General features: G+C 42.2%; 1 protein-coding gene across 3 annotated transcripts in view; it reads left to right on the top strand.

Moving 5' to 3' along the window:
* The window catches only part of Znf521 (zinc finger protein 521), a 285,109-nt gene that overhangs the window by 21,432 nt on the left and 250,304 nt on the right, over positions 1 to 13,373 (top strand). For all 3 annotated transcript variants that reach the window (XM_036205083.1, XM_036205082.1, XM_036205081.1), the window contains one exon: positions 12,901 to 13,080. Coding sequence is in view for 2 of the 3 variants with exons in the window: in XM_036205082.1 (XP_036060975.1) it covers positions 12,901 to 13,080 (180 nt within the window). In the remaining variant the exon portion in view is untranslated. The remainder of the gene's footprint in view (positions 1 to 12,900; positions 13,081 to 13,373) is intronic.

Raw genomic sequence — 13,373 nt, 5'->3', positions numbered from 1 at the left:
CTGCTGGGTCACTGAAGGCTTCTGAGAAAATTCTGAATGACTCTGGGGGTGGCGAGGCACTGGCCAAGGAGCTTTACAGTGTGTGTATGTGTGTGTGTGTGTGTTGTATTTTGTAATGTGTATGTGTGTGTATTGTGTGTTGTGTGTATATTGTGTGTTGTAATGTGTGTGTTTGTGTGTGTGTGTGTGTGTGTGTGTGTGTGTGTGCGCGCACGCGCGCGCACTCATGAGAGTACAGGTGGCAGTTGATGCTAGACAGGGCTGGAGCTGGAGTTACTGGCAGTTGTGAACTGCCCAACATGCGTCCTCTGCAGCAATGGTACGTGTCCTCTGCAGCAAGGGTACGTGTCCTCTGCAGCAATGGTACGTGTCCTCTGCAGCAAGGGTTCATGCCCTTAACCATGTCTCTAGCCTCTAAAGTCTCACTCTTGATGATTTCCCATGAAGGCCAGTCGACTAGCTGGGGTGGAGACTCAGCTTGATCTGCAGGTACAAACCAGGGGTGGCTTTTAAGATGATGGCAGTGGAGTGCAGCTCAGTGATAGAGGGGTGCTTAGTAGGAAGAGACTCCAGGCTGGATTTCCTGGGACCACAAGGAACACAGATGGACAGCAGCAACAGCACATCTTGAACACCCCAGAAAATAGGATGGGAAAGGCATGATAAGCATATATAAAAATGTTAGCATGAAACCCATTGTGCGTTTACTAACAAAATGAAGAAGACAGACAGAAATGCAGACAGGAAACCGAAAGGAGTGAAGGAAAGAGGAATAAACAAGCCTAACTTCTGCATGTATTTACTGAAGATTAGTTTCTAAACACATATACACAGATTCTATTTATTAAAGCACACGTTGGAAAATGAATAAATACATGTGGGTAGTTACCTACAATTTTTACCTCCATGTAATTTATCAAGTTGATTTTACTTTTGCATAATTAGAGATTATCTGATTAAAAATGATTTTATTTTATTTATTTAAAACGACTTTATTTTGTAGTTACCAATGTATGGGTCTGTGGATGTGAATGCAGATACCTGTGGAGGCTAACAACTTCAGATCCCCAGAGCTGGCCTTACAGGTGGTTGTGAGCTACCCAACATGGTACCTGAACCATGACCTGAGTCTACTGTACATCAGTGCATCAGTAAACCAGTAGCTTAACTTCTAAGCCCCATGTTCTCTTTTTGAAATGAGACCTCATGTAGATTCAAACACACTGTATAGCCCAGGCTGACTTGGAATTCCTGATCTCTCTGCCTCCACTTCCCAAGTGCTAAGATTACAGGTATGTGTTACCAAACTGCTTTAAAATACATTTATGTCTCATAAATTCTGTAAAAATATTTAATCTATGACTACAGCCTCCTGTCAAATCAAGACTGAGACAGTGCAAATGGGATCATGTTTTCACAAACAACTATTAATTTATAGTAGCTAAGATAATGGCGTCCACATTCTCTTCTGGTTCTGTCTGGGCAGCTCTGTAAATTGTATATTGATTATGCAAATCAATCTAGTGTCTTTATTACCTCTCTGCAGATACATGCAGATTGAATGTACATTTGGTAATTGCCAGTTCTGTAGGAAAAACTGCATTTTTTAAGGTCTTTTTTAGGGGAAGAAATTGCATTAAAACTAAAGAGAAATACAGTTTATTTGTAATTTCAAGGAATTATTTTGTGTTCTAGGAAATCAAAAGTGAAAAAGTTTAGATGATGCTGTTTAATTTCCTTTGTTCCCAGTTCCTCAAGGAAGGTGCCGCAGAAATGATACCAGATCAATACTCATCTATTTTCGTAGTTTATTTTTGGTCATGTGGCTTTTCTTGTTTTGCATCAGGCTAAAGGGAACAGACATTTTGGGTTGGTTGCCTTTTCAGATTTATTAATCCAACTAGAAGAAGACAAAATGGCTTATTTTTTCCCCAATTAAAACATCAGTTTTTTGTTTTTTTTTTATCATTGCCAATAGCTTGTAAGCCACAAGCCACAACCTTGGGTTTTGCTCCAATCTTTAATTGTCTACATAGATACCATATTTTATAGGATTTTTCTTTTTCTTCTTTGGTTGAGTTATTGTGTTATTAACAATTTGTTTAGATTCCGCATATTTCCCTAGACAGGATCACTTACAAATGTGGGGTTGCTACCTGTGTAAGGATGAAAACAAACAAAACAATAGTCGGTTTTTGTTTGTTTGTCTAAGAATCACTTTCTGCAATATTAATTAGACGTGTGTGTGTGTGTGTGTGTGTGTGTGTGTGTGTGCACTCATGTGCTTGCTCATGCCCTTGAGGCCAGAAGACAACCTTGAGTGTTGTTTCTAAAGAATGCTACCCACCTTCTTTTGAGACGGGTGTTTCTGACTGGCCTGGAGCTTGCCATTAGGCTATGCTGACCAGCCAGCCTTGCCCAGTGCTGTGATTATAGTGTGTCTGGGGCCACTCCTGGCCTGGTTCTGGGGACCAAACTCAGGTCCTATGCTGATCGCAAGGCAAGTGCTGTAGGGAAAAGAGAACAAAAGACATCCTGTTCCGGGTTGGAATGGATCTGTTTAACAGAATACTGAATGTTCAAAATGTTGTATTGACAGTCTCCACACAAATCCATTTGTCCCTGCCTTTCAGATGTAGCATTGCAGTTTAGAAGAGGAATATTCAAAGTTCTGAAACAAAACAAAGAAATAAGTTGAAGTTATGAATGAAGAGAACTGAGTGACAGCCTGGGTTGATTTTTTTTCCGAATGAATTTGGAGCTTACCTTCTGACCATGAGAAGGAAAGGACTGCTCTGATGTACAAGCGCTGTTAGGCTGTGGAGGCCAGTGCTGCTTGTTTAAAACCCTTCTAAGATAGTGTTTCAGGAATCACTGAGAGTGTAAGTGTCTTGCTCGGAAAATTATGACTATTTGACTGATACTGTCTGCAATGGCCAAGAAATAGGAACCATCAGTAGAATCAACAGAAGGTACCATGTGTCCACTGGGGACTTTTTGCCCCATTCTCCTTGGTTCCATGCTCTGTGATAAAGTGGAACAGCTATATTCTCTCCCCACAATCCTTATGTCTCGATTCTAGTTTCTAAACAGATTTCATTTATGATTGTGGTTGTTTTAGGAGACATTAGTTAGTCTCTATACTTTGTCATTGCATGCTAAAGACTACACACAAATACCTTGAAGTCAATTATTTTCTTCCTCACTGAATGTTCAGCCATTTAAAATTCCTTTGCTGTAGAGATATTACTACTAGAATACCTGACTGTTGAAAATATCTCTATGTAATATTTTCCTTCTGTAGAATGGAAGGAAAGGTCTTGATTGAAGATGGGAGTGCACTCTGCTTACCTGCTTGGTTGAGACTCTAATGTCTCGGCTGAATGGGAAGACACCTGGTTGCCAGAAGAGTAGTCAGGGGTAAAGAAGTTTCACACACAATCAAAGCTTCTCCCAAACAAACCAAATGTAAAATACCCCCCAAGAAACAGACTACAACAACAACCTACTGCTAACAATAGAAGAAAACAGGAAAATACTCCAAGACAGAGGAACATCAGACCAAGAAAATAAATTTTTTTGTTTTACTGTATAACCTCCATTTAGAAGAACAGTTGGGCCGGGTGATTGTTTCTTTTCTCTGTGAGGCCACATGGGTCTGAGCTTTTGTACCATCTTTGTCTTCTGGCTTGCTTACATGTGTGTCATCATTCTTGGTGGGTTCTTGTATTTTTTTATACAAGGTTCTATGCATGCTTGTAAAGAATATTTAATATAGTCATTTGGCATTTTCCTTTTTCAAGGAATGTTAGTTTGGCTCACTTATAGAAGGTTCTTGAAGGTTCAAATTGTCCTGGTGTTGAGGGTCTGTATCACATCATGTTGGCCCGGGGATGTGCCTTTTGTACAGAAATCTTTTTTAGATTTATTTTGCTTTCTTCAGACAAGATATTCTCCTGTGTTATAGGTTACCTTCTAACTCTTCCTGTAGGCAAGGATGATGTTGAATCTCTGATCCTTTTGCCCCCAAGCTCTTAAGTGCTGGATGCCACCCAGCCTATTTGATAGTGTTCTGGAGCTCTCAGGGTTTCCTGCATGGTAGGAGAGAACCTTACTAACTGAGCTCCACTCCCAGGGCCATGTGAGCGAGCCCTTAGCCTGATCCTGCCTGCTCTTTAGTAATGGCTCCCTGTACCCCCTGACTTGCTCACTTCGATACTCCCGATTGCACGGTCATCTCCCACTCCCATCTCGCGCCAATGGGTCCATCCTTTCTGCTCCAGCCTTGGTCTGTACTCTCTCCCTCTTCCCTTGATTATGTTGAAGCAGTCACAGTGGTTGGTTCTCTTTTTCCTGGTTTGCACTTTCCTCATACATTGTCTCTGTGACCCCTGCGACATCTTTCTAAAAAGGATCCATCACACCTCTGCTTAGAAATTCCCCACTCTATCCTGGCACTGAGTTTAGCGTGAAAAAATCAGGATGTTTGTGGTCGCGTTTCCAGCCTCTCTCTCCTCTGCTGTGTTCTACCAGTGCCCGTGTGTGACTAGTGTAGAGGTACTTGGGTTTTCTTGAAGGTAGCATGTTGCTTTTGGCATCTGTGCCCTTGGTTTAGGAAGCTGAGTTCTACTTGTGTTCTTAGTTATTTCTTCTTAACAAGCTGCTCTGTACTGGGTAAGATGTGCCCATCCCTACTTAGTGGCATGTTGTCCTCCTGCTGACATCACTGAGTTTCCCGTTGTTCTCTCTCCCACGATGAGTTTGCTGTGTTCATCGTGCTATGGCACAGAGAAAATGTTTTGAATGGCAGACCTGGGTAGATGAACCAAAGGGCCCAAGGTCCCAGGGAACATTTGTAGCTTCTAGTGACCTCAGTCTGTCCCAGCCACTCTGAGTGCTGAAAGCAGCATTACCAAACCTCTGCAACTGCTCCTGACAGCAGTTTGGAAATGATGGTAGATCATAAGCTTTCTGGGGCCAGGAAAAGCTTCATCTTGGGTTTTGAACTCCCAGGTGCTCAGGAAATGTTTGCTTGCTGAAGTTGTGGCAAGGCGGACATAGCGACTCATCTGAAATAGATGAGCTGGAAGTAGGGCAATGCTTCTCTCTCTCTCTCTCTCTCTCTCTCTTTCTCTCTCTCTCTCTCTCTCTCTCTCTCTCTCTCTCTCTCTCTCTCAATAACTTGTTATTATTTTATGTGCATTGGTGTTTTGCCTGCATGCATGTCTGTGTGCGGGTGTCAGATGCCCCGGAACTGGAGTTGCAGACAGTTGTGAGCTGCCATTTGGGTTCTCTAATTTATATGTAGGATCACTGAAATACTACCTCTACTAGGTCCTTTGATTAAATGATAAAGGCAACAGAATGGAAGAAGGGAGTTTAGGTTAGGTTTTCTGATTAGAATTGGAGCTTTCCAGTTGTTTCCAAGCTGTGCATGCATGTGTGTTTCCTAACTTCTTCCAAGGCTCATTGCCCCTGCTCGGCATCCGGTACGAGGAGCATCATTGTGGACAGAGAGTAGATGAGCTCGTGTTTGGCCAGTTTTTCTCTGTAGGGCTGCTTCTGTGGTGCTCCTCTGTGGTCTTCAGGGAGCCCAACAGACCTGAGAACAGCCCAGCAAAACCACAGAGGGTCCAAATATCAGCAGTGATTTGTTGTAATGCAGAGGCAGTCCTTCCTGTCTTTAAGAGTTTTGTAGAGAAATGACAATGAGTAGATGGAAGTGGTTTGCCCCTTCCTTTAAAAAAATAATTTCATAGCTTTTGGAAAATGGAGTAGGTAGAAAATAAACATTACAGAAAAGAGAGTCATTAATTGTTTTTTTTTTGAGACAAGGTCTTGCTGTGTAGCCCAGGCCGATCACCAACTTGAGACTCTCCTGCCATCCCTTTCTAGTACTGAGATTACAGATGTGCTCCACATAACCAGGCTGAAGAGAGTAACATAATTTTTACAGATTTATTTTGTTTTGAATAATGTGTATGTGTGTGAGTCTGTATGTGGGTATGTGCATGTAAGTGTAGGTACCTGTAGAGGTCAGAAGAGGATGTCAGATCCCATAGAACTGGAGTGACAGGCTGTTAGCTGCCCTCTGAATGTGCTAGCAACTGGACTCTTTTCCTCTGGAAGAGAAGTCCATGCTCTTGACCAGTAAGCTATCCCCAGCCCCAAGAACACAGTCCAGACCTCGACATGTGAGCTGTGGGGACCTGCTGGTACCTACCCATGCTGTATATGGGATCTCTGTCTCTTGTCTCTCCAAGCCGAGGAGGCCACAGCTCCAGGATGCTTGAGTCTAGTCCCTTCCACCACTGATTCATCTGTTTTTGTTTTGTTTTCTTTGTTTGTTTGTTTCCCTTGATTTGACAGACTAAACATGAGACAGCTGCCAGCAGGCAAGTGTGACTGACGGCTGGCTGCCCAGTCTGGCGTGCTGCATGCCATCATTAAGGCTTCCTTGCTGTTGTGCGACAGTGTACATTTTATTTTCCCCAAATCTGTTTTCATCTTTGGGGATTTCAAGTTAGAATGCGTATCTAGAGCCCGGAAATCTCGAAGCAATGCTCCCACCTTTTAGTTTTTGACCACCAGGAAGGTTTTCTGTCTCTCGTTAACCCCTCAGCAGAGCCTAAAGATGGCCCTCCCTGTGTTTAGGGGGAAAGTAAAGAAAGCTTAGTGAGCATGGTTTGAAGACATGTGGGAAGAAGACTTTCTGATATGGTTCCCTTTAAACAGTAGCCTCTGCTTTTCTTCTCTAGCTCCTAAATATGTCAGACAACTTGTTATCTGTAGACGTGCACTTCATTTATGTATTTGTACATTTGTATTTGTGTGGGAGTGTGAGTGCATACAGTATGTGTCCATGCACTTAAGCAATCCTGTGTGTAAATGAAGGCTTGTCCAAAGCTCATGTACATGTATAGAGGTCAGAGTACAACCTCAAGTGCTCATCCTTACCTTCTGCCATGCTTGACATAGTGCATCTTGGTTGTATTTCTGTTGCCAACCCCCAAGCTAACTAGCCCAAAGAGCTTCTGAGATTTCTCCACTTCTGTATCTAGCTCTGTCTCCCCGTGGGACTCAATAGTGTTACAGTCTCTTGCAATGTGCATCTGGCTCTTTAGTGGCTTCTGGGGAAGGATTTGAACTCAGATCCTCTTGCTTTCAGTACAAGCACTTTAACTCACTAATCCATCTCCCCAACCCACATAGAAACTTTAAATACAAGACTACATCATTAATTATCATTTGGCACAAGATGGTTGTTAACCTGAAGTATTTGGTCATGTTTTGTAGTGCCTTATAGAAGATAGAAATATGAAATGTGTTTATATGAATTGTTAGTTTGCTTAATTACCACAAAGCTCCCCAAAGTCAGACATAGGGTTTTATTGCTGAGTCTTTGTAGAAGATATTCTTACTTTCATTTTTTTCCATTAAAAATTACATTACATTGTTTATTTAGGGTGTGTTGTGTGGAGTGTGTGTGTGTGCATGTGTGTGTGCGTGTGTGTGTGTGTGTGTGCGTGTGTGCATGTGTGTGTGTGTGTGTGTGTGTGTGTGTGTGCATATGTGTGTGTTTAGAACCCTGTGTGCCGTAGAGTGCATCCATCATGGGTCCCAGAGGTCAAACACAGGTTATCAGGTTTGGTGGTAAGGGCTTTTACCTGTTGATGGATCTCATTGGTCTCTCCTTAACTACTCTGCAGTGGAACAAACCCTTACATCTTTACTCCCCCTCTGTACTGTAGAAATGGAGCAAACCCTTATATTTTTATTCTCCTGCTATACTGTAGTATTGGAGCAAACCCTTACATCTTTACTCTCTCACTATACTGTAGTATCGGAGCAAACCCTTACATCTTTTTTCTCCTGCTGTACTGTAGTGTTGGAGGAAACCCTTACATCTTTATGCTCTCACTATACTGTAGTATTGAACCACATTTTTGGAATATTTAGTTTTTATAACTTCAAATAATTAATTTCCCCATGAGTGTGGTCATGACAATGAAATAAAAAAATTAAAAAACTATGTGTTTTTCTGAGTTGGTACTGTGTTGGTTAAGATTGAGCAGTTCACACCAGGGTTCCATTTGGTGAGAAGCTGGCTGTGCCCAAGAGAACAAACTGTTAGGAAATGGTCTAGTTTGAAGTCTGCATGCCTGTGTACACGTGTAACTTTTTGGGTTCATTCATGTCTCACCTGACTCCATTGCTAAGTAATCTTCCTGCATTCATACTTACGACATCACTAGAATCTTGTGTTCCTGCCACCCTCATAAAAACCAAGTCTGGTTTTTAAGGTAGGGCTTCATGCATGGAATTAACCAGGGAAAGCCTCATTTATATCTCCTGCAAAGAAGGACCAGGCCCATGCTCTTTCTCGCTGCCAGAAGTTTTTATAGTAATACTTTGTATCTCGGCTCTGGCTTTTACCATTAAATGTGCTTTTTATAGAGTAGCAAGTTATAAATGTAGTGCAGCTACGGCATATTAATCTTACTGCAGAGATTTAATGAGGCAGTTGTTTTGCCATGGACACTAGTGGGAGATGAGAGCGGCAGAGTCTTACTTTCTCACTGAGCTGCAGAAATAGTCCTTGCCTGGTAACCTGGTAATAATTACAACCACATGATCTCTTCGTTTTTCTTCTTTTGCTGGTGCTTTTCCATGCAAAAGTGGCTTGGAAGGAGGTCCATTTCCAGGCAGCAGAAGGCTCAGAAATTGGGCTGTTTTCTTAGTAGTTTGACATTTTAGCTTTGATCAGGCATGGCATCCTTGTTGCAAAGAAAGAAATATGTAAGACGAGTTTCAAGTATTCAGATAGTCCCTGCCAGTCTGCTGAGATGGCTTTAGGTATTCATTACTTTTACTTGACTTTTATATAGGTTATAAAAAAGTAAATGTGGTGAAACCTCATTTTTACATGGACAGAATAGAATTTCTGCTGCTTGGCCTTAAACTGATCCCACACTTGAAATTAATTGAAGTCCATGCCTTTATTGCCTCCAACACTTTCAAGCCAGGGCAATTTTTCATTTTCCCCAAAGTTGTAATTTTATTAAACCAAGTTAAAGCAATAACAGTCCTTGAGAAGAGGAGGAAGGAAAGGACTCCCTGCCAGAGACCATGATGAGAGGAAAATAGTGCCTCTTTCAAACCCTCATTTGTAGGTAATGTTAACGAAACTGGAAACAGAATGCCACCATTTACTGTAGTAATAACAATTGTGCCTCTATTACAAAAGTCAACCTTTAGTTCAGATCAGAACACTATAAATCCAGGCTCCCACAGCCCCCCTTTGAAAGGATGAGCTGGAAAGTTGGGTCAGCAAGTAAGATCTTTTGTGATGGATGCCACATGTTGGAACAGCATCATTTGGGGCAGCTGGAGAAAAAGGTTCCTGAGGTACAGTGTGCTTTGCAGTTACCCTTTGGGGGCACGAGGGGCTGTTTTAAAATCCTGCCCTGTGACACGGTTTATAGGCAACAATGCGGTTAGAGGAACAGACGTCCCTCAGGCAGCAGTGCTGGGGGCAGGGCGACACTTGCAGCCATAGGTCTCCTGTTTATAACCCTTAGGCTGAAGTCAGGGGTTTGGATGACTAGCAGAGTAATACAATTATTTTTTATGATTGGATCTCAAAGGACTTTATAAAAACTCCATCACTAAGGCCATGTGCAATTACTGAAGTGTAACCACCTGTGGGAAAGAAAGTGGTCGACAATGCAAGCTTTCTAGATGCCTCCCACACCTATTGGCATCAGGAACAGAAACCCTCACACAAATAAACACATCTTGTGAATGGCCGAGAAAGGATTCCTGGAGCTGGTGGAGGTTGGGGGAGAATGCCTCACAAGGAAAGAGACTGAGAATCTGGTACTCCCCACACGGAGGCCTCATAGGCTATAATCGAACCCACCTCCCAGAGGGTCCTACTTAAGTGTTGACCTAAAAACAAATCCGCCAGTTGGCTGGAGCATGCATCCTAAAGTTGCAGCAGAAGTGAATAAGCTTGACTGACTTTAGTCCCCAAAGGCTCCTATCTGTAAACCCAGAAGTGCAGGCAAAACATTTTTATTAGTCTTAAGATGACCCCCCCCTCTAGTAAGCAGCAGTAGTGAGGAAGCATAGGCGGGTTCCTCTGCAGCCTGGAAGAGCAGAAGCCCTCCCTGTGCATTCAGATTGGCTTGGTGTCTTTGATACTAGATTCGTGTAAAATACTCATATTCTTGTATAATGAGGAAGGTGACTTTTTAATCCTTTCTCTCTGCGTATTACTTAAAGTATTCAGTCTTCATATTTAAAAACAAACAGATCTTCAAGCCTTATACATACCATCTAAATAATCACATTAAAATTCAGAACCAACACCCATATTTCCCTGAATGCTGTCTGTTTTTTCAGAAACTGGAAACTCAGGCTAAACAAGGAAGAATATTCAGCATGTGCATCCTGCCCCCTGCAAGCATTTGCTGGTATGGGGTCATTTGCCGAAGTGGGACAGTTATTTCCTTTTTTGAATTGCCCTCTGGGTTGGCAGTCTATGCCTATTTGGTTTCAGTCTGTGGGAGATATTTGGACCATTACCAAAGTGTTGAGTCTGTAACTCCAGACAGAACATTTGAAAGCAGGAAACGCCAATGAGGTGGGTCATAACATGTCAGTCTTGGAGAATGTAGGCATGTGGATACTTTCTACATTTGAAGGCAACTGTTCTGTTCCCATTTTACAGACAAAATACCAGGAAAGGATCTTTCCCCCTCCTTTAAGGCATTGTCTTTCCATTACATAGTATTTGCTAAGCACTCGCCTGGAGATGGTGCCCTGCTGGGCAGAGAACACAAGAAAAGCAAAGGATCTTGTCATACCCTCCCAGAGGACCAGTTGGACCTCCAGTGTATTGAGATAGTCGTATGGAGGGTCTTGAGGTAATAATTTTCCAGATGGCAAATTAACCCAAATTGCCAATTACTTAAATACTATGTTCCTTAAAACGAACAGACACAAAATGACTTGCTGTCTGAGGTGGGTACCTGCTTTTCCCATGACCCAGTGAGGTTACTCTATACATTGAAATAGAAGTTGATTTTGGTTTGTCTAAATAATTTCAAGGTGGTGATGAAGTTAAGTTTATTTATTTTAGATGCAAAGAAATCTTTGAATAGACAGATAGAAAAGGGCATGCTGTAGGTTCCTGGAAGCATACAACCTGCAGGTTAGCAGTCAGCCTCTCCTACCTGCAGGAGGGCTCAGTGGCAGCATCTATGGACTTTCTAACAAAGATTTGGCAAATGTTTGTCGGTCTTGTGGTATCTTGGTTGTAGCATTTCTAATATTCAATGAGATATTAAATGTCTCATTAAAATAATCCAATAAAACATAGTCATTAAAATAAATATTATAGTCATATTGAATATATAGCTCTAGATAGTGTAGTATACATTATCTTTGGTACCTTGACACAACCCATTTGTAATTTTCACTGGTTAGACAAGATCTTAAAGAAAATAGAAACTCTGGGCTGGGGATGTAGCTTAGTGAGTAGAATGCTTGCCTAGTGCATACAAAGCCATGGGTTCCATCTCCGGCACCACACAGAACAGGGCTGGTGCTCCCTGCCTCTTACCTACTGGGCAGGTGGAGGCAGAAATGGTCAGAAGTTCAAGGTTATCCTCAGCTATGTAGTGAATTTAAGGACAGCCTTGGATACATGAGACTTTGTTCTAAAAAGAAACCTTGATTTGATTGGAAATACAGTTTATATCTGGTTATGGAGGGCTTTTCTGTTATTAGAAATGAATATCCCCAAGTTAAGCCATTGATGATATGATCCTAATTTCTCCTAAGGAAGCACTTGTTCCTCCGTCTTTGCCTGTCTCTCCTCCCCTTTTCCTTTTCTCACTTGCCTCCTCTCTTCCATTTCTATAGACAAGAGCAAAGGCACTTGGGGAGGTACTTCTCTTCTTTGCCTTACATACATACAGGTGTGTGTGTGTGTGTGTGTGTGTGTGTGTGTGTGTGTGTGTGTGTGTGTGTGGTTTCAGTGATTGATCTAGGTAGACTTCTCTATAGTGAATCAAGCAACAGCATACATAATCGATACATGGAACTCTCAGCAAATACAGTATCTGCGCCTTACTCCTCATCTGCCCTGCCATTTGGGGATCATTCTTAGGCTACAGATAGGACTCTTTTTAGTTTGCACACTGTGTAGCTTTGCCATACTGATAATGCCATCTTAGGTTTTTAACTCGATTGTAATTATAATTGTTGTTCATATCTTTGTTTTTTTCTGTATAATTTGGAAATCCTAAGACAGAGCAATGTTTTTCGTTTGTGTCTGTGCCTGGAAGGATGCTTGGCTGGGAGGCACAGCCTGCTTTGCTGTCGCTGTGTCACAGATAATAGAGTAACTGTGCATTTTGACCAGTTTATAAGCAAAGGTCAATTTCTTGCCTATGGTAATTAGCTTAGCTGATTCTAGGCTTTTGTATGATCTGGTAATTTCCCATGAAAGAATATATTTAGCAGAAAGGGGTTCATTCTTGGAAGTAGTTTCTTTTTCCTTTCCATTGAAGACTGTTTATTTTAAAAGTGATTTATCTTTCCCTTTTAATGAGAAACTCCTAAAAGGCGGTTAAAGAAAGACAAAGTGAAGTTTCAGCATGGTTTGTGGGAAGGGGGTGGTGTATGAAAAGGGTTATGTAGTCGGGAGAAAAACTTGGCTAATAGTGAAAACGGACACTTCTGATCCTTCTGTATCAACACTCGCAGCCAAGCCCTCTATCGCCGCTCCCTGGGAAACTAGTGTTTCTGGTTTGGGTAGCAAGAAGATGAGGTGCTCCTTTACAAGAGCCGGTCTTTCAAGCCTGTCCTATGTTCTTGATTTTCTTTCAGACCCCAACTGTAAACTTGAAGAAAAGACTGAAGATGGAGAGGTCCTAGACTGCAAGAAGAGGCCGGAAGACAGCGAGGAGTTGGAGGACGAGGCTGTGCACAGCTGTGACAGCTGCCTCCAGGTGTTCGAGTCACTCAGCGACATCACAGAGCACAAGATCCATCAATGCCAACTGACAGGTAATCGGTGCTCCTCATTCCCTGCGACTCGCACTGCCCCGGGCTGAGTTTCTTTTCTGTAACCTTGTTCCTTTGTGTGGTTTGGCTCCAATCATTTTTGCCTGTCCACTTGAAATCCTAGGAAAGTCTAGCAGGGGTGTCCAACCTCATGACCAAAGACATGGGGACCATTTACGTGTATGTTGGGTTGCATTCTTAGCCACCTTGGCATGCATGCTGTTTCTGGGTGATGTTGGATGCTCCTGACTAGAGGTACTTTATAAGAATTCCAGAATGCTTGTCTGGGGTGACTT

This window comes from Onychomys torridus, chromosome 13 (assembly GCF_903995425.1).
Source record: "Onychomys torridus chromosome 13, mOncTor1.1, whole genome shotgun sequence".
Lineage (NCBI taxonomy): Eukaryota > Metazoa > Chordata > Mammalia > Rodentia > Cricetidae > Onychomys > Onychomys torridus.
This window is presented reverse-complemented; position numbering and strand designations above follow the sequence as displayed.